The sequence below is a fragment of the Chionomys nivalis genome, chromosome 3 (genome assembly GCF_950005125.1).
Source record: "Chionomys nivalis chromosome 3, mChiNiv1.1, whole genome shotgun sequence".
NCBI lineage: Eukaryota > Metazoa > Chordata > Mammalia > Rodentia > Cricetidae > Chionomys > Chionomys nivalis.
Window position 1 is genome coordinate 83417983 of NC_080088.1, and position 22232 is coordinate 83440214.

The window sequence follows — 22232 nt, forward strand, 5'->3', positions numbered from 1 at the left end:
CAAGCCGGTTCACAGTCATGCCCCTGCCACTCTAAGCACAAAGGTATCGTCTGAGCTACTTTTCTTGTTTCTGTGTTGAAGCCCTTGACAAATGCAGCTGAAGGAAGTGGGGGAGGGGGAGTTCTATTTTGACTGAATGTCCATCATGGCAGGGAAATCACAAGACAGCTGCTGGGTCCATTTGCATCTGAGGTCGCAAGCTGAGAGCAATGAATGTCTGTACTCAGCTAACCTTCTTTCTTCTGTGTAGTCCAGGGTCCCAAACCATGGGAGGGTAGGGCTTCCTGTCTTAATGAACTAGATTAACTAACTAAACTTTCCCAAGCAAGAGGAAAGGTGTCTCCTAGGTGACTCTAGACCCTATGAGACTGACAATCTATATTAACCACAACAGAAACTGAGTGAGCTACTCTGCCTCGTTTTTTGATGTAGGCAAGACACTACTACCATGGAGTGTGTGTTATTTGCATCAAGGAATGTGTGAAAAGCACACTGTGTTCTTTTTAGCTAATTGGTGAACTAAGACATTGTCTCGATTTGTGGATTCATTCTATGTTAGGATTCTAGAAACTAATAAGCAGGAAAACTCATATTCATTCTCTCTCTCTCTCTCTCTCTCTCTCTCTCTCTCTCTCTCTCTCTGTCTTTCTCTGTCTCTCATGTGGACAAAAAGTTCATCTGAAGCTATCAAAGCCCTAAATCCCCCTGGATTAATAATGAAGACAAGTCCCTCCATCCCTCTGTCCTCTCTCACACTCTCCCATGCTCTCCCTCTATGTTCTTCTCCCTCTCTGTCTCTCTGTCTCTCTCTGTCTCTGTGTGTGTGTGTCCCCCGTCCCTTGGGTACTTTCTTGTTTTAGACAAGACTCATATATCCCAGGCTAGCCTTGAACTTCAGGGTTGGGCATCCTTAGATGCACCATCTAGGGTGAACCAGTAGGTGGAGACTCAGCAAAGCGTCTGCACTGTCAATCCAAAGGCCATCAGCACTGGCAGAGTCCTTCTTGCAGGGGAGGAATCTTTTGATTAAGTGAGATCCACCCACATTAGAGAGGACTTCTGGCCTTACTCAGAGGTCATTAATTTAAGGTTAACTTCATCTCTCATGGAAACATCCAGAATGATGCCGCACCAAATCTAGGCTCCTTGGTCAAGTCAAGCTGACACATGGAACTGACTGACCATCACGGGCCTTGAAACTTCCTGAGGTTGTGGCAGCTAAGGAGCCCTAGACTAATCACTGTCCTCAGACAGAAATTTCCAGAAAACAGCCATGGAAGTAGGAGTGGAAGCGGGGGAGGAAGTTAGCCAAAGAGCAAGTTGGGGTATATGAACGTGATCATATGGACATGCATGAGATTATCGTAAAACACACTGTTATGTGTAGTCAGCAAGTGCCGATATAAATGCAGGAACAGGTGACTCTGAGGATCCCATTTCAGCAGGAGCTTTGGTGGGAGCAGGCCACAGATTTTTCCTAGTCTTCCACGCTACTGGTCCACATCAGGCCGCACGTGTGCCCAGTTCGAGGCCTCCTTCAGCCAGGAGGAGCTATCACCAAGTTATAGATTTGCCAATCTTACTTCTCTGAAATAATTGCCAATAAAATACACTATCACTGTGCATTTGGGGACAGGCAACTGATAAAACTCAGTTGGGTGAACAATGGAGTTAGCGACTTCAGAGTCAACCGAGAAATCTGAATGACGAGATTAACGTCCCAGATCTCCAGTCCCTTTCTGCGGATGTTACTGACTATTTTCTCAGCTCAGTTTCAAAAGCAAATTGTCAGTCTTATGAATGGAGCTTTTATTTCCTCGGGGAAGAGTTTAATTCTCACCATGCACCAATGGTTTGTTTCCATGGTTGGAGAGCTGGTTCCAACTCTTTATTATTGGTCTTTTTCCTGAATCTAATAGTGTATTTATTCTCCCATGAAGCACTTTGCTCCTCTTTTTCTCCATACAAACTTCATCTTCTCTCTCCAAATACTCCCGGCCTCGCTGTTGGAGTGTCTCCTTGAGGAAGTGACTCTGAAAACCACACCTGTGCTGACGTCTAGTGCACTACAAAGAAAACCCACCACCTACAGACCTCAAGGGGCCCACCCCATACCCTTTCGGCCACAAATTTAATCACTTGCAGGTTGAGCGCCAAGGAAAGTTTTAATTGTGCGTATGCACTAGATAGCATTTCAGATGCAAAGGTCAGGCCGTCAGCAAGTAGTGTTATCAAAATACGGAGCATGGGAATGTTATTAACGGGTAGAGAGAAACGATACTCAGGGTCCACACATCTGGCTTCCTGCGACTATTTGCAGTTATCCACAAATGCAGAGCTTTTGTTGTTTTCGTGAGACAGAATCGTCTGTGTAAATAGCCCAGATAGGCCTGGAGCTCCCTATACAGCGAGGATGATCTCAAACTCCTGATTCTCTTGCCTCCAGCTCCCAAGTGCTGGGATTGCGGGTGTGTCCCACGCCTGGCCACTCACATAAGCGTTTACACGTAGACTGGATAATATCTTTCCTCTTGGTGAATCCCATTTTAGCTGTGAGGCGGGACGTGCGCTGCTGTTCCATCCACTTTGGTAATGGCTTTCACGTTAAGATTGCTAAAAGCGTATTTCAAATGCCAACTCGCATGGTGTGCCTTCAGGGAGGGGGACACGGTCTTGTCACTGGTGGATTGCTGCGCCACCTGGCTTTACATTCCTGGCAGGGTTCATCCTGGCACCCTGCAGATCCACCAGAGCCAGGATCTTGAATGTCCTCAAGGTTTCCCATGGGCGGAATAAAAACCATACTTGTCTCTAAGTGAAATATGGTACCAGCTTTGCCTAACACACTTACAAGAGAAGAGCTTACCCCAGGCCTGCTGGGCACTGAGCCTAAAAGTGAGTTCCAAGCAGAGGGCATCCGTGATCCACTGAAGCACCAGGGTTAAGGTCCCAGTCAGAGAGTCCAGGGTGGCAGTCCCCTGAGAATCCCTCAGAGTCTTCAGATGTTCAATGTCAGTGGCACCGTGTGCCATAGGGACAGAACCCTTCCATCCCATAATCATAACCCTGAGGGAAAGCATGCGCACTGGGCCAGCCAGGGCACCATGCCCAGGGAAATGGGGGAAAGGGCCTTTACAGGATCTTGGAGGACCAGGGGCTGGCAAAGGGATGGAAGTGCCCACTTCCTCTCTCCTCTTACCCCTTCAACCCAACTGTCTGCTTCAGGGGCCCCGTCAAAGGGCATCAGCTAGAATCTTCAGACCAATCAGATTAACTGGCTGGATGTCTCTTCAGATTCCAGAACCCTTGGAAATGATAATCCTGCCAAAAGTGGCTCTGTAACCGATGATCTGGGTGACAGGTTGCAGTTAAAAACATCATCGATTGAACCTAAAACACAGTAAAGAAGGTGCTCGTTATGACATCACGACAGGAAGAGAAAGGGCCATCAAAACTCATCCAAAAGCCACTTCAGTCGTGAGCCCTGGCTTCCTCGGGGACACTCAAAGAGCTAAACAAAAATGTGCTGATTTTCTCTCATCAGTGCTCTTTCTGCTGGCTGGGTGTGATGGCACGCGCCTTTAATCCCAGCACTCAGGAGGCAGAAACTGGTGGATCTCTATGAGTTCATGACCAGCCTGGTCTACAGAGCGAGTTTCAGGCTAGCCAAGGGTACATAGTGAGACTTCATCAAAAAGAAAAAAAAAATTGTTGATTGATACCATTGCTATGACTACTACTTGCTTTCCAGAGGGCTGGAGAATTGGGGGTAAACAGCAGGTGTTGGGAAAGGGATGCTTAGGACCGAGGTCAGAGGTCAGGGGTCAGATTCTGGTGGAAGATGAAAACAAGCCCTCTACTACTGAGTTGCATTCCCAGCCAGAGGTCAGCTTCTGATACCAACAGAACAGACTGCCAACCTTGGTGGGCTGCCAGTCAGTCTGAGAGCTGGGTGCCAGGCTCGGCAGCCTGCCAGTGCGACAGGTGTGCCGTAGCTGTGCCATTGGCAGTGCAGGCCATCCTCTCCATTGCTCTCGAGCTGAGGAGGCCCTAGGCCTGGCTCGGGGGAAACTTTCTAGGAAGCGCACACTTTCACACCACATGTGCCCTACGGGAAACCCTACGCAGGGACAGAAGCTGAGTCACAATGACGCAGGAATGCCGCCCGGGATGGGGCCAGTGGGTGAGACTGAGGCCCAGGCAAAGGTGGCACAGCCAAAACAAGCCGAGACCACCCACAAAGCTTTGGATTGTAACGTGAAGGAGAAAGCACAGGCAGAGAGATAAAGCTAAGACAAGATGGATTGGGGATGGGGATGGGGGGGATGAAACAGACAGAAGCTGAAATGGGGGGGCAGAGATGGAGAGAAAGAAAGACAAGAGAAAGAGGGAAAGAGTGGGACATGGATGGAGGCAGAGGGCAGGAGGGACGGGGGAGAGAGGAAAGAGGGAGAGAAACAGACAATTTCCAGGATAAGAAGCCCTTGAGTAAGGACTTCGGCTGTACACAGAGGAAGAAAGAACTGTTATTAAATACAATTAATCTAGACCATTGACATCTGCGCTGCAGAGCACTGCGGGGCCCTGGGCCCAAGTTGCTGCAAACACCCACCTGATTCTGGAAGCGCTCTGGGGTCCAGGCTAGCTATCCCTCAGAGAGCGTCTCACAGAGGAAGGCGCCATCTGTCTGAGCTAGGCGCATTTCAAAACCAAGAACCCGCCATATGTCATGTTGGGTTGGTAAATGAAACCTTCCCAGGAGTTATTCTTGTAGCGTCTGAGAGCCCTTTGGAACACACAGTTAAGACAGAGACCGCGGCCACGGAGCCTGCAAGCTGGCCGATGGCTCTGTTACCAGGAGTGCACACAGATGAAATGAGGGAGGCGGCACTCTTTCCAAAATAGTCAAACCCTGTGCTGAAGTGAGCACAGATACTTAAATCAACAGTTTTTCATTTAAATTAGCATTCTGCACTTGCTGCATCAGATAACTGATGTCAGAAAACGCACTACCTCTTTCTTCCCTTTTGTTTTCTTTGTCCATTTCTCCTCTTTTCTTTTTGTCTGAAACAGGATCCCCATGTTGCCTAGGCTAGCCTCAAACTCCTGGGCTCAAGTGATCCTCCTGCCTCACTGTCATATCCAGCTAGAGACAGGTACGCACCACTGTGCCCTGCGTCTCATTTAGGCTATCAAACATCTCTTATTCCTTCCTCCCCAAGCTGCAGGTAGCAGGTGCTGATCTGGACCTTGCTATGTAGTCCAGGCTGGCACTGAGCTCCCAGAGCGCTGGGATTAAAGCCACCTGCCGGGGTATCATCGTTCTCTTTGTATGGAGGCAGACCTCTGGTGTTTCCGTTAGTGGCCACTTGGCTCTCGCTCTGGGCTCCACCCTTTGAACCAGCCATCTTTCCCACCCCCTAAGAGTGGGCAACATACCTCTAGATGTGACACTGAACTTCCGGTCAGAGAAACTCCTCCTTCGGATTAGAGGTTCGCTCATTTTTTCCAGAAATAACTTAATTGTTTCTTTCTTTTCGGGGTTCATGCTCGTCAAGTTCAGAACCTTCCCGCGCACTTTTACAGTGGAATTGCTGAGCCCAAACCAGTAAAGGAAATCAAACAGGGCGTCTGCCTTGAATTCGTAGGCGAAGCTCAAGTTCTGCCCATTCAGCACTTCAGTACCTGGAGGAAAAAAATTCTGCACGACTTCCTGGAAATCAAACTGAGAGAGAGAGATAGAGAGATAGAGAGGGAGGGAGGGAGGGAGGGAGGGAGGGAGGGAGGGAGGGAGAGAGAGAGAGAGAGAGAGAGAGAGAGAGAGAGAGAGAGAGAAGTTAAATGACATGCATACAAAACCACATGGACATTACAACCACAGCCCGAATGTCCACAGCCTTGCGCTCTGAGAAGGCGGTCCACCAGCTAGGGCCGCTGGTCGCTTTGTGGAGAGGCAGTCCTCCTGCCGAAAGCCCGGCTCACCTGAAGTCGGTAGCTTTCTCCGATCACTGAGGAAATGGCCATGTCCATCCCTTGCTCTATCTGCCTCCTTATCTTGGGGTGCCTTGTGTTCACAAGAAATGCATAGGTCCTTTCTAGAAGAGGCAAGCAGAAGTCAGAAAAAGCATCTGTGTGACCCAAACATGCTTCTTTCGGTTAGCAGAAGCACACCCGGAGCCGCTTCGGAAGATTTTATGCATCTGTTCTCTTTCCCGACAGCTTCCTCAGGTGCCCAGCTAGACTTCTAGCAATGTTCTCCAGAACCTTGTCGATGTGAACGACGCTCTGGGCTACTGTGAATGCAGGCTTGGGCTTCAGCTACCTTGGAAATCAAAAGCCCCTTCCATGAGAACCTCCCTTCCACGGTGTGTCTCCAGTGTGGAAAAGGTTCTTTCTGCAATTTTTTTTTTACATTTGTTTATTGATTTTGTGTGTGTGTGTGTGTGTGTGTTTATGCGCACACACACACAGAAGGCAGGGGACAGCTTGCTCCAGTGGGTTCTTGCCTCCACATTGTGGTCTTCAGGATGGAATTTAGGCTTCCTAAGCCGGTAAGCCAGTAGTTCTCAACCTGTGGGGCACGTCCCCCACAGGGGTCGGATATCAGATATCCTGCATATCAGATAGTTACATCATGATTCATAGCAGTAGCAAAACTACAATTATGAAGTAGCAGCCATAATTTTATGATTGGAGACTCACAACAATGTGTGGAATTGTACTGAAGGGTTGCAGCATTAGAAGTTTGAGAACCATTGCTTAAGATATCTCCATTGCTCTAGGCTAGAGTCCCAAGCATCAAGGCATTGGAGGTGGAGTCTGCCCCCTGAGTCTTGCCCAACACACACAATATAAACAAAGGGAGATTGTTTCTTCATTTAAAAAAAATGAAATATTATTAACCAATTATCTCTTTCCCAGCACAAGAACCAAGCCCAAATTAGTTTATCAAGCAAGGCAAAGCATGCATGCCAGTCTCTGCTTCCAGGCGTGGACCAGCTGTTATATGGTTTTGAGAATATCTATTGCCTTTGAGATATCTCAGAGGCTAACTCTGTGGGCCAAAGGCAAGCATTTCTATTTTTAAGGAATGTGTTTTTTGAAGATTTATTTCTTTTGATTTACGTGTATGGGTGTTTTGCCTGCATGTATATCTGTGTGCCACTTGGATGCCTGGTGCTCTCAGAGGCCAGAAGAGGACGCCATATGCCTAGAACTGGAGTTGCAGTTGCTGGTAGCTCCACCTGGGTGCTGGGACTAGAACCCAGGTCCCATGGAAGAGCAGCCAGTGCTCCTAACTGCTGAGCCATCTCTCCAGCCCTGAATGCATTTTATACTAATCTTACTCATTTTTAGTTTTCTGACCCACGTTTTCCCTCCTCCTGAACTTTTAAAAGGAGATTTAGATAGAAACCACGTTATCTGCTATTTGAGGCAAGGGATAAAGCGAACAGCTACTCGGAACCCAGAACAAAGGCTCATTAAACGCCTAGGTCTGGCCTATGCCGCAACTAGGCAGGAGGCACACTGCACATTCACAGATCTGTCGGTCTGCCGGTCTGCGTGTTTACCACGACAGGCTTCTAGACGACGGCAGTGTTTTCTGGAGGACGGGAGCTCCTAATTTGCATAAACTGTGGTCTAGAATTGCAGGAGGGCTGACATGTTGCCTTAGTTACAGTCATCCTTGTGCAAGCTTAGTCATCTTTTGGTTTTGAGATTACAGAACTTTTTCATGCCCTCTCTTTTCTCACAGCTGGCCAGCTGTTGTGGTCCTATGTCTTTACCCGTAGACGTTACCATGCAATTACGCATGCTCTCTGAATCTCTCTCAGATTCCTTCTTGTGCCACTCTTGGAACTTTGATTAAAATGCTGAACTAAGAGTTCTCATTCTTTCTTTAGATTTCTCCGGGGGGGCGGGGAGCAAGTCAGGGGTTGCACTTATACATCTGTGAGTTACAATCCTGGAGACCTGGCCAGCTTCCAGGACATCACCAAACCAGATCACACGCGGTACTAGGATGTGGCTAGTCACATGTGGCTGGTCACCGCCAGCTGTGCTCTGGCCTCTCCAGCAAACAAAACATTCTAACTTTGAGTCGGGATGATGAACAGAGAGTGCTCCAGTAACCGAGAGGGCAGAGAGTGCTCCAGTAACCGAGAGGGCAGAGAGTGTTCCGGTAACCGAGAGGGCAGAGAGTGTTCTGGTAACCCAGAGGGCAGAGAGTGCTCCAGTAACCGAGAGGGCAGAGAGTGCTCCGGTTACCGAGGGGTGTTGAGGGAGTCTGTCTGAAATGAGCCAGTTACTAGTTATTACCTTGAACTCATTTTAGGAATATTACTTAGGCCAGGTGGGTGGCACACATTTTTAACCCTAGCACTCAGAAAGTAGAGGCAAGTGGATCTCTGAGTTTGAGGCCAGCCTGGTCTACAGAGTGAGTTCCAGGACAGCTAGGGCTACACAGTGAAACCCTGTCTTTTGTTTGTTTTTGTTTGTTTTTTTTAAAAAAAAAAAAACAAAGTTTCTCTGTAGCTTTAGAGACTGTCCTGTAACACCCAGAAACACAAAACCTAAAGTGCCTACAACTACCCTCAAGGAAAAAATCTTAGTTTCCCTCATCTTTAAAACAAGGACAAAATATTTACCCCACAGGGATGCTGGCTCTGCATCCTGCCACAGTGAACTTTATACCTTTATCTGGGAAAATCAATAACTGTGGGGACGGAGGGATGGATCCGTGCTAAAAGCACGAACTGCTCTTACAGAGGACCTGGATTTAGTTCCCAGCACCCACATCAGGTGGGTGACAGCTGCCTGTAACTCCAGCTCCCTGAAATCCAGTGCCCTCGCCTGGTCCCCAAAGATACTGTACACATACAGGTACATGTACCACTCTGGACACACACATAATTTAAAATGAAATTTAAGGACTGGAGAGATGGCTTGGAGATTAAGAGCACTGGTTGTTTTTCCAGAGATCCTACATTCTATTCTCTGAACCCACACAGCAGCTCACAACCATCTGTAACCCCAGTTCCAGGAGATCCAGTCCCCTCTCTGGCCTCCAAGGGTACCAGGCAAGTAAGTGGAACCTAGATCTATGTGGAGACAAAACACCCACCTACACAAAATACACTGGAAAATAAGAACCTTAAATCTTTCTCAAAGATAAATGATCAGCTGTACCTACTTTCATGCTCGAGGCATCTCCATTTGGACCACAGACCCTGCAGGTTGTTAGTCTAGCTAGTAATGAGAAAACACACCTCAGACCCAATATTTGATACATGAGGGTTTCATTACTCCGACCATTCCTCCAACCCCAGAAGGACTAGAATGTCAAATCATTTCCTGTCTAGAAAGGAAGTCAAACCTCTGAAGGCTCCGTGTCAGGTCACTTCCTTCCTGAACAGGAAGTGAGAAGTGTGTGGAGGGGGTGTCTATCATTTGAGGTTCGCTGAGCCAGCCTTATGTACAGCACTCCAAATGGCTGTGCAGAGCAACTCGCTGTTGTCCTTGGCGTGGCTGACGTCTACCCTCTCTTCTTTGGGCCCCTCTCCTACCTTAGCCCGCCACCCAGCAAGGCCGAACCAAATGCAGACTATTTATACACCTACCTTTGGAGGTGTCCTTCTTGGTCTGCACATTAGTAAAGAACAGCATGGGCTTGCTCAATATCGTTTCCCTGTAGTCTTTATAATCAGAGTAGGTGGTCAGTTCCACATATCTGCGGAAAGAGGAGAAATAACAGCAGATGTAGCGCCCGCTCCCACATGAGGAAGGTGACGTACTGACTAGACGTAAGCCGACCTCAGCCACAGCCTTTGAGGAATGTTTCTTAAAATGTGTCCTAATAAAGGACACCACATCTTACACACATAAGGGAATCCCCTTCCGGTCGTTCCTGAGTAACTGAGGGTTCTATGGTCCTTGGGGTGAATTGGTATCAACGTGTTGCTTTGAGAGAAGCCTTTGCCAGATGCGACCAATGTCCTACATCACATGAGCAAAGAGTTCATCTGAAGCTATCAGAGCCCCGAGTTCCCCCCAGATCAATGATAAACAACCCCACCCTGTCTCTTTGTCTCTCTCACCTTCCCATGCTCTCCCTCTCTCTATGCTCCTCTTCATCTCTGTGTCTCCCCGCCTCGTGTGTGTGTGTGTGTGTGTGTGTGTGTGTGTGGTATGTGCGTGTGTGTCTTTCTCTGCTGTCTCTCATGGCCTGGTCCAGTCTGCCGACCATGTTCAGTCTACTGCTTTCTCTCTCTGCTCTGGACTCTTCCACATGACTGTTATATAACTGCCTCTGGCTATTTTCTCTCTTTCTCTCATAACTATAGTAAAAAACCATTCCCTTAACCATAAAAATGAACAAAAAGAGCAGAATTGAAGAGGTAGAATTTGCTGACCCTTCTTCAGTGGATTCATCCTGCCTAAAAGGTCTGGAATTTTCCCTCTCCTCCCCTGCCCCCCCCTCCCCCCGTAATCCCAAGAGAAGCACAACCTCCTGCATGGGTCACGCCATTAATCATCTTTCCTACAAACTATTACTAATTCACATTTCTTCCATTCTCGGTTCGTGTAATTACAAAAACCAAACTGTTAATAGATTTCTGTCCATATCCTCATTAAATATAGCTTCCTTGTTATTCTACTCCAGAAAGTTCTCTCTGAGTCAGTCCTGACTGACTCTCATCTTGTGAGTTAGCTTTCCTCCACTACCCTCCGATTTTCCCAAGCAGCCTTCATATGCCTCTATATGGTTAATAAAAAGATCCAAATGCACACCGGCTTCCTTCAAGGGTGTAGTAGTCTGAATGAGAATGTCTCCGTAGAATTATATGCTTGAATGCTCGCTCCCCACTTAGTAGAACCGTTAGCGAAGAATTAGGAATTGTGTGGGTCTTGTCACTAGCTGCAGGTTTCAAAAGCCAATGCCAGTCCCATTCTCTCTCTCTCTCTCTCTCTCTCTCTCTCTCTCTCTCTCTCTCTCTCCCCCCCCTCTGTGTGTGTGTGTGTGGTGTGTGTGGCACCTGTGACCCACCCACCCATTTAGCATTCTCACCACCTTCCCCACGGCAATTCCCTTTCCCTTGTCTGCAGTCTAATGGCTGCTCACTAGAGGAGCACCTGGTACTCATGCACAATGGAGCCCCCAAAGGAAGCAGTTCCACACACTTTTTTGAGGACACAACGACAGTGTGGCGTTTCCTTCTCCCTATAAGATCAACTGACATCCGGCCAGAGACATCACTGAATTTTGCTATTGCCAAGTTGTCTTCAGCAAACCCACACACAGTACAAGAAGAAGAAGCATCAAGTCAGAAGCGATCACTAGCTGGGAACAAGGGGCCCTTAGAATGCAGTGACAGGCCTCTTGCCGTGCCGTAGGGCTCAGAGAGACATGGCTGCATGCAGAGGAGAGGATCTAGGAAGTCCCACACTGAGTCTGTGTGTAAACTAGACGTGGTCACGCACTGCGTGTAGAGTGTGAGCCAAAGGAAACAACTGGACGGTAGAAGCAGGTGCAGCGGAACTTCCCTGCCTATGATGACTCGGAGGTCATTTAAAGGGTCCTTCGTCCTGGGTGTGTGCAAATGCTGTATATCAGAGAATTTTGACAGCATAATTTATAGAAAAGGAATACCTTCCCTATGTCTAACCTGGCCACAAAGAAGAACCACAGGAATCCCTTCTTATCCACCCGGAAGCCGTGGAACCACTTGACGGCACCGCGTCCGCACACAGTGCTGCAATCTGCAGTACTCAGACAGTGGAGCTGAGAAGCTAGAAGTCTAAGTGATGGCAGGTGGGCAGCATATACAGCCTGGGCACTCAGGACAAAGGGATAAGCCACGTGCTGGGTAGGAAGGAGTGACACAAAAGATTGCGTTGTGTAGTTCACAATGGTGCACGATTTAAAAAGTACGATGTATTGACTCCTGAAGCTTTCAGTTTAGTAACCACGTAAGTAACCTAAGTGAAAGGCGGCCACTCTACCTCACTAATCCCATTCCCAGTTCTCAATCATGGTCCCTCTGTCCATGTGAGATAAGTAAATGTGGATGCTTATTGGAAATTTAGGATTGTAAAATTTGAATATAAAAATCATTACAAAACAAAAAGATGAGAGGGTCTCGCCATTCCGTTCCACAGGTGTTTCCGTATCTGCCTGATGACATTTAGTTATTGCTTTTAATTCAGGATGTCTTACTAGCTGGCACCAGGGACCAGTTATTCCGTATTTAATCACGAACACTTCTGAATTAGTAATGCAAATATCACCTCCGTGCCCTGAATATTATGTTTGCTAAAGTTAGCATAGGGGGTGGCAAAATGTAAACAGCTTTAAGGTTACTTTAAGATAACAGGTCCTTTTAATGATCGTGTCTTCATTTTACACCGTCCCCAAATTACTTTTAGACTATAACTTTCTAAGCCTGACCTCAGGGCAAAGATCTGAGGGCAGGACAATGTCAGAGAAAGCCATGTCTCAAAATAAGATGGAATTCAAGTCCAAGCTCAGTGATGTGTGAACTCCATTCCAGAACCAAGGCTCACAGTGACCCCCGAGTCACATCTAACCTTGACCGTCAGTCATAGCTCTCTGTGACCCACTGTGAGGAGGGTCTGCTAACACAAAAATGAGCAAGAGTCACGTAGTACATTAGAGAGCCAGGGAAAACTCATTATTTATTTATTTATTTATTTATTTATTTATTTTAATTTTTTTTTGTTTTTCGAGACAGGGTTTCTCTGTGGTTTTGGAGCCTGTCCTGGAACTAGCTCTTGTAGACCAGGCTGGTCTCGAACTCACAGAGATCCGCCTGCCTCTGCCTCCCGAGTGCTGGGATTAAAGGCGTGCGCCACCACCGCCCGGCTTCAAAACCCATTATTTCAATGTGCAATGGTAGCGGTAGAAGTCCTTCTTGCTCAGCATGTGGTCCCTGGACCGCCTGCATCAGCTGCCTGAGAATCCATCCAAGCGCAGAACTCAACTCCCTGCCCAATTCCATCCACCCAGAACCTGTGTCTTCATCGAGAACCCCAGGAAACTTGCATGTTAAATTGCCAACAGTTTGAGAAACACCAACGGAAGAGGGCGCCCCATCACTTGAACTTAAAAGTTGGTCCATCATTCACACACCGAAACGTCAGGGGAAAGCCAAGGTAGGTACCGGTGAGAGACTGCCAAAAACACATAGGCAAGGAGCAAGAGGGCTGCTGTAGCAGACAGGAGGCGCAGCTGGTGAGGGCAGAAGGCAGGCAGCCATTTAACAATGACCGGGGGTGCTGCTACTAAGAAGCAGACAGCATAGCTTAAAACCAGAGCGAGTCTCTGGGGGAGCCAAGCCAGGAAGCCTTGGAGTGCCTGAGCTGTGATCTCTGAGGCTGTTTAACTTTTCCTGAAACTCATTTCCATCACCAACAAAACAGACAAGCTTCCCATGAGAGGGTGATTAGATCAAATACGGTTCACATGAAGTTTTTGGGCTCCCGTATGAGGCTCAGTAATGATACAGAAACTAATGGCTAGCAAAGGATCAATATGTGCCAATATTTGTTCCTTCGGGACTTCGCCAAGTCTAATTCTAATACTGAGGTGATTATTTTTAAGAGTTTTTTTTTTTTTCATTATGTATGTACATGTTTCTGTGGATGGGTTTGTGAATGTGGATGCAGTTCCCACAGAGGCCAGAAGGGGGCATCGGGTACCCTGGAGCAGGAGTTGGAGGCAGTGGAGAGCCATCAGATGTGGGTGCTGGGAATGAAAGTCCTGTCTTCACTAAGCCCATTTTATAAGGTGATTGTTATTCTCATTTGACAGATGAGGAAACTTACTTTACAAAAAGTAAGGAAATGTCTCAGGGTCCCGCCCCAGACACAGTGCAGGGCTTGCCGCTCAGGCTCACATACACTTCCTCGAGGCTGACTCTCATCCTACTCACTGCTCAGGGTGCAGATGGACGGGTGTCACCTCATCAGTATCACGCTGTCTCCTGGGGAAGGACGCTGCAAACGTCAGTTTCTACGTCTGAGACCGGAGGGAGAGCAGGAGGTCACAGGACAGGGCCCAAGCTGGCCGAGTAGAGACCTCCACGCTGACACACGGAACTGTGGCCCTGCCAGAGCTGGCAGAAGGCTGTCACTTCTCACTGTGGGATGGAGATGAGGCTTGGACAGCCCAGACCTACTCTTCTTTACCCACAATTCCCAAGCATTTCTACCCCCACAGGATGCCCTGACAGAAGAGGGTTGCTTATCTCCCAGTTGGTCGGCTATGGGTAAGGCCAGATTCTATATCTTCTTCCTTAAAAATCCCACCCTTAGTTCCTTCATCAGACTGATTTATACTCAGTGTGAACAACTGATGGAAACCCAGTTTTTTATCTGGGGGCCTCCGGAAGTGTGAGAAGCTGCCAATCCATTGGAAGGCAGATTGCTTCTTGCTTGTGGCAGTCTCCTGAACTCACAGGCATAATCCGACAGCCCTGCTTAGAAACCACAGCTCAGCCGATGCCAGAGTCTTCCATGGGTTCATTACCTTTATTTTTCCTTCATAAAAAAATAAACAACAGCAATAGGGTCCACGTTGTGCGATTTCACACGATGATACTGGTAAAATACTTTGCGCCCTTCTGGGGACTCAAGTCAACATTAGCAGTCACACTTCTTCTTTTATTTATTTAGATTACCCAGAAGCCTCTTTCATTCCAGGAGAGCAGTGCACAGTGCAGAGGTCATGTTTGCCAGATATTGCCAATGCATGTCAGTAATAGGCTGCATCCTAGGGGAAAGATGGTATGTGCGTCTGTCTGTCTGTGTCGTGTGTGTGTATGTGTCTGTGTGTGTCTCTCTGTGTGTCTGTGTATATCTGTGTATGTGTATGTGTCTCTGTGTGTGTGTATGTCGTATATGTGTCTGTGTATGTGTGTCTGCGTGTGTCTCTCTGTGTGTGTCTGTATGTGTCTGTGTATATCTGTGTATGTGTCTCTGTGTGTGTGTATGTCGTATATGTGTCTGTGTATGTGTGTCTGTGTGTGTCTCTCTGTGTGTGTCTGTATGTGTCTGTGTATATCTGTGTATGTGTCTCTGTGTGTGTGTATGTGTGTGTGAATGTGTGTGTGCATGCACAATGATCAATGTGGGTTTGTCTTTCAAGCCTCTTGGTAACCATTACATACGGGTAGTGTCCTGAGCAGGCTGTAGATATGACATGGACAGAAATCTTGAATGATGATGATGTGGATGGTAGAGATTTGCTCATTAACTCCACAAATTAAAACAAATATTTTAAAGCAGGTTTTCAGAGGATCTTTATGGCCATCACTAAACAACCAGGAAAGGCTTGCCTTCTATAATTTACTTAGTGTTGTGTTGAGAAAAAATGTTAAGTATCAGAAAAAAGAACCCGAGGAAAGAGGAGAGACGCCTTCAGTGAGGGGCTCCTAGCACTTTGAAGTTTCTTGGGAAAGGAGCCCAGGAAAGGAAGAGAGCACACCTTTGAGGCCTTGCACCTTGATTACACTATGGACTATTCCTCACACAAAATGCTCATCGTGGGGGCTAAAAACCTAAGTAATTAGTAGAGCAAGGATTCTTAGCCACACGTCTTGGAGCATCTGAGTTGGCCGGGGACACTGGTACTGCATCTCCATTTCTGGGAAGGTCTGTGTATGGTCCTCAAAGGTCAGTGGTGCAAAGCGCTGAAGATCCTGCCCCTGCCTTTCTCAATCTAACTGCCATGGCCGCTGTTCTTGGTTAGATGCCATCCCGCACCTAAGGCAGGAATGCGGTGGCTGCAAAAAAAGATGAAAGCTCGCTGAAGTCCATCACTGCTAGGCCTCAGCTTGTTACGACAAATGTCAAGTTCCTATTGTGGACAGACAGACTCTGCAGATGCCAGACACATTGAAACCAGGCTGCTCACCTACATCAATTGCCCAGCTTTGAGAAAATCCAACTGGAGTGGTATGCCAACAACACTCAAAATCGGTGGACCCTATGCCACAGTAGCAATAACATCAAATTGAAGGCTATTTTAGATAAATAGATAGATTATATATGCATACATAGATAAATATGTTATATATGCATATGTATATATATACAGGGAGAAGACATGGCTTTGGTGTATATATTGACAGAAGTAGTATATGCTATGGAGACAGACATCTTGAATCCACTTGGTTGGGGCTATGCACACACTGTCTTCTAATACTGCACTTAGCCACTTGCAACCTTACCTGCAAACTGCACACACACATGCACACACACACACAAGTACACACACACACACCAGAGCAATGCACCTAGCAACCTGTTAGCAATCTAGAACACCTACCTGCATTCAGCCACAGCTCTCTACTGGGAACAGTGGAATAACTTTGTCCCCCATTTAACAACCATAGAACTTAAATTCTATTTAATTATACACTCATCAGGCCATTGGGGGGGTGGGGACAATCCGACCTGAACCAGCTTTGAGTACATTCACAAAGAGACAAGCTGTGCTCGCTGATGAACTATAGAATCCTCTAATTACCATCTTATGCCTGTGTATTATCAGTGTGGATGATTAAAATCAGATGCAACACGGAAAGGGGTGGGTGTAGTGAGCAACGGCTTACATAATTCTAGCCCATCAATCAAAACAGACCCACCCAAACTACATCCCTCAGAAACCGGCTCCTCTGTTCTCTTCTGGTCTCCACAGGGACCAGACACACACATGACAAACATACATACAGGCATGCAAAACGTTCACACAATAAAAATAATCTTTAAAAAGGAAAAGAAAAGGAAACCAACTCTACCTTCCTTTCCACCATAGAAAGAAGCCTCGGGCAACACGGGCCTCGAACGTCTTCATTCAAGGGGTCCACTGTCATTCTTAAGAGTGTGTCCCTGACTAATCTGTACTACTGCTTTGTTTGATTAAAGTTGTCCTCATCACAAGCCTGTACTCCAGCCCCAGGGGATCTGCTGACCCTGGCCTTCACCCGCATCCACATGCACACTCAGATACACCTATACATAATTTTAAAATAGTAAAAAAAGAGAATTGTCTTGGAAAAATAAAGCTTCCCTGTTACTTTGCAATTATTTCTTTTCATTAAATTCCAAGAATCTGGAAGCATCCAGGCGAGACCTGTGCCACAGGTAATGCTATCGTCAGGGTCAGTGACGACTGGGTCCATCCTACCAATCGAAGGAAAAGAATCTTGAGAAGGCTAAGTTCGGGATGCTCCCACCTCTCGGCTGCTATCCTGAGCCCACTCCTCCAGCTAGAAAATGCTCTCTAGTCAGACTGGCTCCCTCCCAGGCCTCTTCAGACTGCCCGCACAATTAGAAAAGCTCCCACCGTGGCATGCCCCCTACAAGAAAACACGCTGCAAATTCCACTCTTCAACGGAGAAACATCTCAGTGGACTTTGTGTCTCCGAGGTATAAAAGCCCTCCCACAATGGTGTGTGTGAGGGGAAGCCAGGGTGTATAAAATGCACTTGCACCAGCCTGGTCTACAAGAGCTAGTTCCAGGACAGGCTCCAAAACCACAGAGAAACCCTGTCTGGAAAACCAAAAAAAAAAATAAATAAATAAAAAATGCACTTGCGTCCTGAAAAAAGCTAATGACAAGCCTCAAATCTATTCTGAAGTTTCCAGTATTGTAGACTAAGATTGGGGGAGCTGATTAATGCCAAGTGCCGTACCTTGGCTTCAGGTCACTGGGAACATTGTAATTGTGTGTATGTGTGTGCGTGCATGCATGTGTGTGTGTGTGCGTGTATGAGCGCATGCACCAATGCATATATGTTCACCTTATTAGTTTCAAACAGGTTCTCTCACTAAACCCGGAACTTGTCAGTTTAGGGACAGGGTGGAGGCCAGCAAGCCCCAGTAACTGTCCTGTCTTCACACCCCTAAGCACTGGGGTTCAAGGTACACAGACATTTTCACACGAGGGATGGGAATTGGAACTCAAGTCCCCTCATTTCAGGAGCCGAGCCGTCTCCCCAGCCTAAGCCTGCTTTCTAACTGAGCGCCCCCCTCTTCCTCTTACAAACTGGCATTTCTATTTATCTACCAAGGAGAAAATGTTGGTAGGGAACGTTTTCTCAGGCATTCAAAACGCATGCCATCCTGAGGGTCCTTTCTGCTGTGGGAAGAATGCACCCGTCAATGTCTCCTCATTTGCTTGGCCCTTCGGCTCCACACTCTCCACAGAGTACACGTCACCGTTTCTCAGCGGCAAAGGCGTTATGTCTTCACATCTGGCGGGCTGCACCGCTCAGACCCAGTTGCTTCTGGGACACTCAGCACCCTACTAAACATGTATAAGGGTTGTGTACCTTCGTCTTCCAGGGCGACCGGGCCAGGTGGAATCCAGCATATGGCCTTCCCTCCTACCACTGAGATCAAAGCCCAGTTCCGCATCCTTCAAGTCTATCACGGGGTGTTTGTCCCTTTGGCCACACAGTTCCTGAGAACCATTGGATGAAGGCTGGGCTCTCTCAGTGCTCTGCAGCAAACCCGGCAGATACACGCTGTGCTTATTTCTGCCCAAGCTGGCTAGTTACCCAAGAGTCAATAACAGCTCTGACTGGGCTTCTGGGAGCTTTTCTTCTCCACTAGGGTTGCTTGGTATAAGAAACACCAAGAGAGCAATTACCCCCAAGAAAATAACCTTTTTGCACGTTCCTGACGAGTAAAGTTATTAGTGCTCACAACTACAGCTAGGTGTGAGGATCTGCATCCTAGGCCTCCCCTGAGGGATGAGCCTGCGGGCTGAGCTCATCTGACCCATTTAATGGGCATAATGGAAAAAGCAGCCACCAGCTGGAGTGTTGGGTGGGGCCGAGTGTGCTCCCACCCTGTACTCCCTACACTGTCGGCAAGACACCCTTCTTAGCTGTTAAAAGAAAAGCACCCTCCAAGATAGACACCCTTCTCAGCTGCTTCAGAAAAAAAAAAGGTTCGGCTATGGACCGCAGGTAGGGTGGCCAGGTCTCCCGGAAAGAGGACAGCAGCCAGGTAGAAGATTTGCAGGGACAGAGCTACAGGCTAGGGCGAACGGCGTGGCCACCCACCTCTTGATGTAGCTGCTGAGGCGGTAGACCTGCCCGTCGAAGCTCACTAGGCCGTCCCCGAAGACATTGAAGCCCCCTCGCGTGTCCGTGGGCTCCCCAGGCCCGGGCACCACGAGCTGCTCGCCACGCAGCTGGAAGGCACCAGGCTGTAGGCGGAGCAACTGCGACAGGGGCAGCAGGGCCAGTTCACAGTCACAAGTCCACAGGCTGCGGAGCTCCCCGGAAGAAATGGAGGTCAGGCTGGGTCTAGCCACAGGCTCGCACGCTGCGGTGGCCATACCCAGGCTGTGGCTCGGTCCCCTTCCTTCCCTGAGGATCGCCAAGTAGAAGGATTAACTACTGCGCACAGCAGTCTCTCCGGAGTCCTCCTGTCACCTTAAGGCTGCCTGTCGTCGAGGAGTGCTGCAGGCAGGGCACCGAGAAAGCGGTCCCCGCGCTGCGCAGCCTTTTTATCAAGCGCCGGGCACGCCCCTCCGGCCCCCAGGCAGGACCCCAGATGCTCCACTCTAGCAGAGCAATCAGCGTTTCATAACTTGGCGCTCTCCCACCTCGCCTGCTCACAGCCAAGACGTACTTAGTCATCCCACTGGGGTCAGACACTCAGCCCCCGCGTAGGGCCCTCCCTGCCTGTGCACACTGCCTAGTGCAGCATCTTCTCCACGACAGATGCCCAGGCCTGGCTCAGAGCCCATCCATCCCTCAGGTACCACTGCTCCCAGGGTCCCTGACCCACCTCTCCACCTGGGTGGGGCCCAGGGGCTGTTAGAGCTCAGGCTGGGAGTTCCATATGCATCTAGACTCCCCCACCTCATGCGCAGTCTAAATCTTCAGCTTCCTCCCTCTCCACCTAGATGACCTGGCGTTTCCTTCTCTTGGCCCTTCCTGGCGGGGGTTCCCACCCACCCAGCATCATTCCATGAGCCGCCTGCCACTTTCCCACGAGGCTTTCTGCATTCCCTTGTGCACTGTATTTCTTGATTCTCTTGCTTCTGCTGCCCCGGGGGCCCTTGGGTGGTTATGTGCTTAGATTCAAGCCGGAAGACCCCCAGCTGGCCTCCTTCGTGGACTGAGAATCTGACCATCAGTTTATAGATATTTGGGCGCTCTAGCTATGTGCTCACAAGTTCCCTAAGGGATGAAAGGACTGTTGTCCCTTTCAATTTAATTAAATGAAGAGGAGTAAAGAACCACAAACTTGTAGTGTAACGGAGGGATAGGCAAGTTTCCCAACAGTTAACACTGACTGAGGGAAGGTCTCTGCTCTCAGTAAACATGCCTGAGCGGGCAGGAGACTCCTGGCAACACCGAGGACACCTGGCCATAGAGCCTGAAAGACAAGTAGAATTCAGAGACTATATTCAATTTGTCTCCATAGTGCCTGGGTTTAACTGAATCAAACAAAACTTTTCTGCAATATTTCATTTATTCTTTATTTTCTTGAGGATTTTAAGTGATTGTTTTTTTTTGTGTGTGTGTGTGTATGAACGTTTCCCTACGTGTAAGAGTACAATACCTGTAGAATCCAGAAGAACTCATCAGAACACTTTTTGCCCGACTCCAGCCATATCCTAAAAGCCAACCTAATGCATCCCCTTTGTCCTAGAGATTCATCTTATCAGTTTTGAGACAACCTTGAGTGATACAGAGAGCTTAACTCAGACTCTCACAGACCGGTTCACAACACCGCTGCAGTCACTCCTAGACTTTCCTATCAGAGCGCAAGGATCTGGGGCTGATGAGATGCTTAGCAAAGTGCCTGACACACAAGAGGGAGGTTCTGGGTTCAGATTCCCCAGCACCCAATAGAAGCTGGGCCCGACACAGGGGCACACGTCTGTGACCTGAGATGGTGGAAGACAAGTAGATGCGTGGAGCTCACTGGCTAGGCAACCCTGCTGAACTGATGAGCTCCGGATTCACTGAGAGATCCTGTCTCATAAAAATCAGGTAGAGAAGCCGGGCGGTGGTGGCGCACGCCTTTAATCCCAGCACTCGGGAGGCAGAGGCAGGCGGATCTCTGTGAGTTCGAGACCAGCCTGGTCTACAAGAGCTAGTTCCAGGACAGGCTCCAAAACCACAGAGAAACCCTGTCTCGAAAAACCAAAAAAAAAAAAAAAAAAAAAAAAAAAAAAAAAAAAAAAAAAAAAAAAAAAAAATCAGGTAGAGAGTGATTGAGAAAGTCACCCGGCACTGACCTGGGACCTCCACATACACACACAGGTGCACAACCATGCTAAAAACCCTCCTGTATGTGTGCACATATCCACAGGAACACACATGCACACGAGAGAGAGAGAGACACACACACAGCCACAGGAACACACATGCACATGAAACACACACAGAATACAAATGTCTGTTGTTTTCCTCTCTCTTACATCAAATGGTCTTTATTCTTTCATCTCACCTCCTGTATTAGCTATTTCTCCCTAAGTCAAACTCACCCAAAGAGTTGTCTAAATTCCTTCTCTGCCATCTCACCCCAGGGCACCACTGAAACTGCCCCTAATAAAACATCAGTGGCCTCCATATTGCCAAAGCCGGCAGACATTTCCTGCTCCGATGTCTCCAGACCAGCCTTGTCCCTGCCCTTCCCTCCCCACTTAACTCCTGAAGAAGTTGTGGGGTAGTCCATGTGCTTGGTTAGAATTGAATGTCTGGCTTGGGAACCCATTAGCTGTGTCAACTAGAATCAGTTTCTTAAACCCTTAGGTCTTTAGACGGTCTCACCTCTAAAATTTGGTGCAATTTGAGACTAGGGAATGGCAGGGCAGGAATACAGCAAGGACTCAGGTTCAAGGAGCTTCCTGGACACTGAGCACGCTAGGATCAACCCTGTGTGTTCCAGCTGCTTCACATGCAAACTGTGGGGCTTGTAGACAAAGCACTCTAAACAGTGTCTAGCCCACAGCAAACGTCGCCCAAGTGTGTGTGATGCCCCCATCAGGGGACTTCTCTGAGTTCAACGGCTGACAGTCCACACACTGCGTCCCGAAGGTCATCACAAGACAGTGCCACCTCTTGTCTATCCCTGGTTGTTTTCTCTCTTCTCAGTCCGTCTGTTTGTCCTGAGTCTCAGGGTTCTATCCTTGGCAGCTTCCTCTTTCATGGATGGTTGGCTCTGGTGGCCCCTAAAGC

General features: G+C 48.2%; 1 protein-coding gene across 1 annotated transcript; it reads right to left on the reverse strand.

Annotated features, from left to right (window-relative positions):
- Nucleotides 1-835: 835 nt before the first annotated feature.
- On the reverse strand, nt 836-19501 carry Medag (mesenteric estrogen dependent adipogenesis). The gene is made up of 5 exons (XM_057764868.1): nt 19095-19501; nt 9621-9730; nt 5983-6095; nt 5440-5725; nt 836-3390 (listed from the first exon to the last, which is right to left on the reverse strand). The coding sequence occupies exons 1-5, from the start codon at nt 19370-19372 to the stop codon at nt 3266-3268; spliced, it is 912 nt and encodes a 303-aa protein (XP_057620851.1). The 5' UTR covers nt 19373-19501; the 3' UTR covers nt 836-3265.
- Between the last annotated feature and the right edge of the window lie 2731 nt (nt 19502-22232).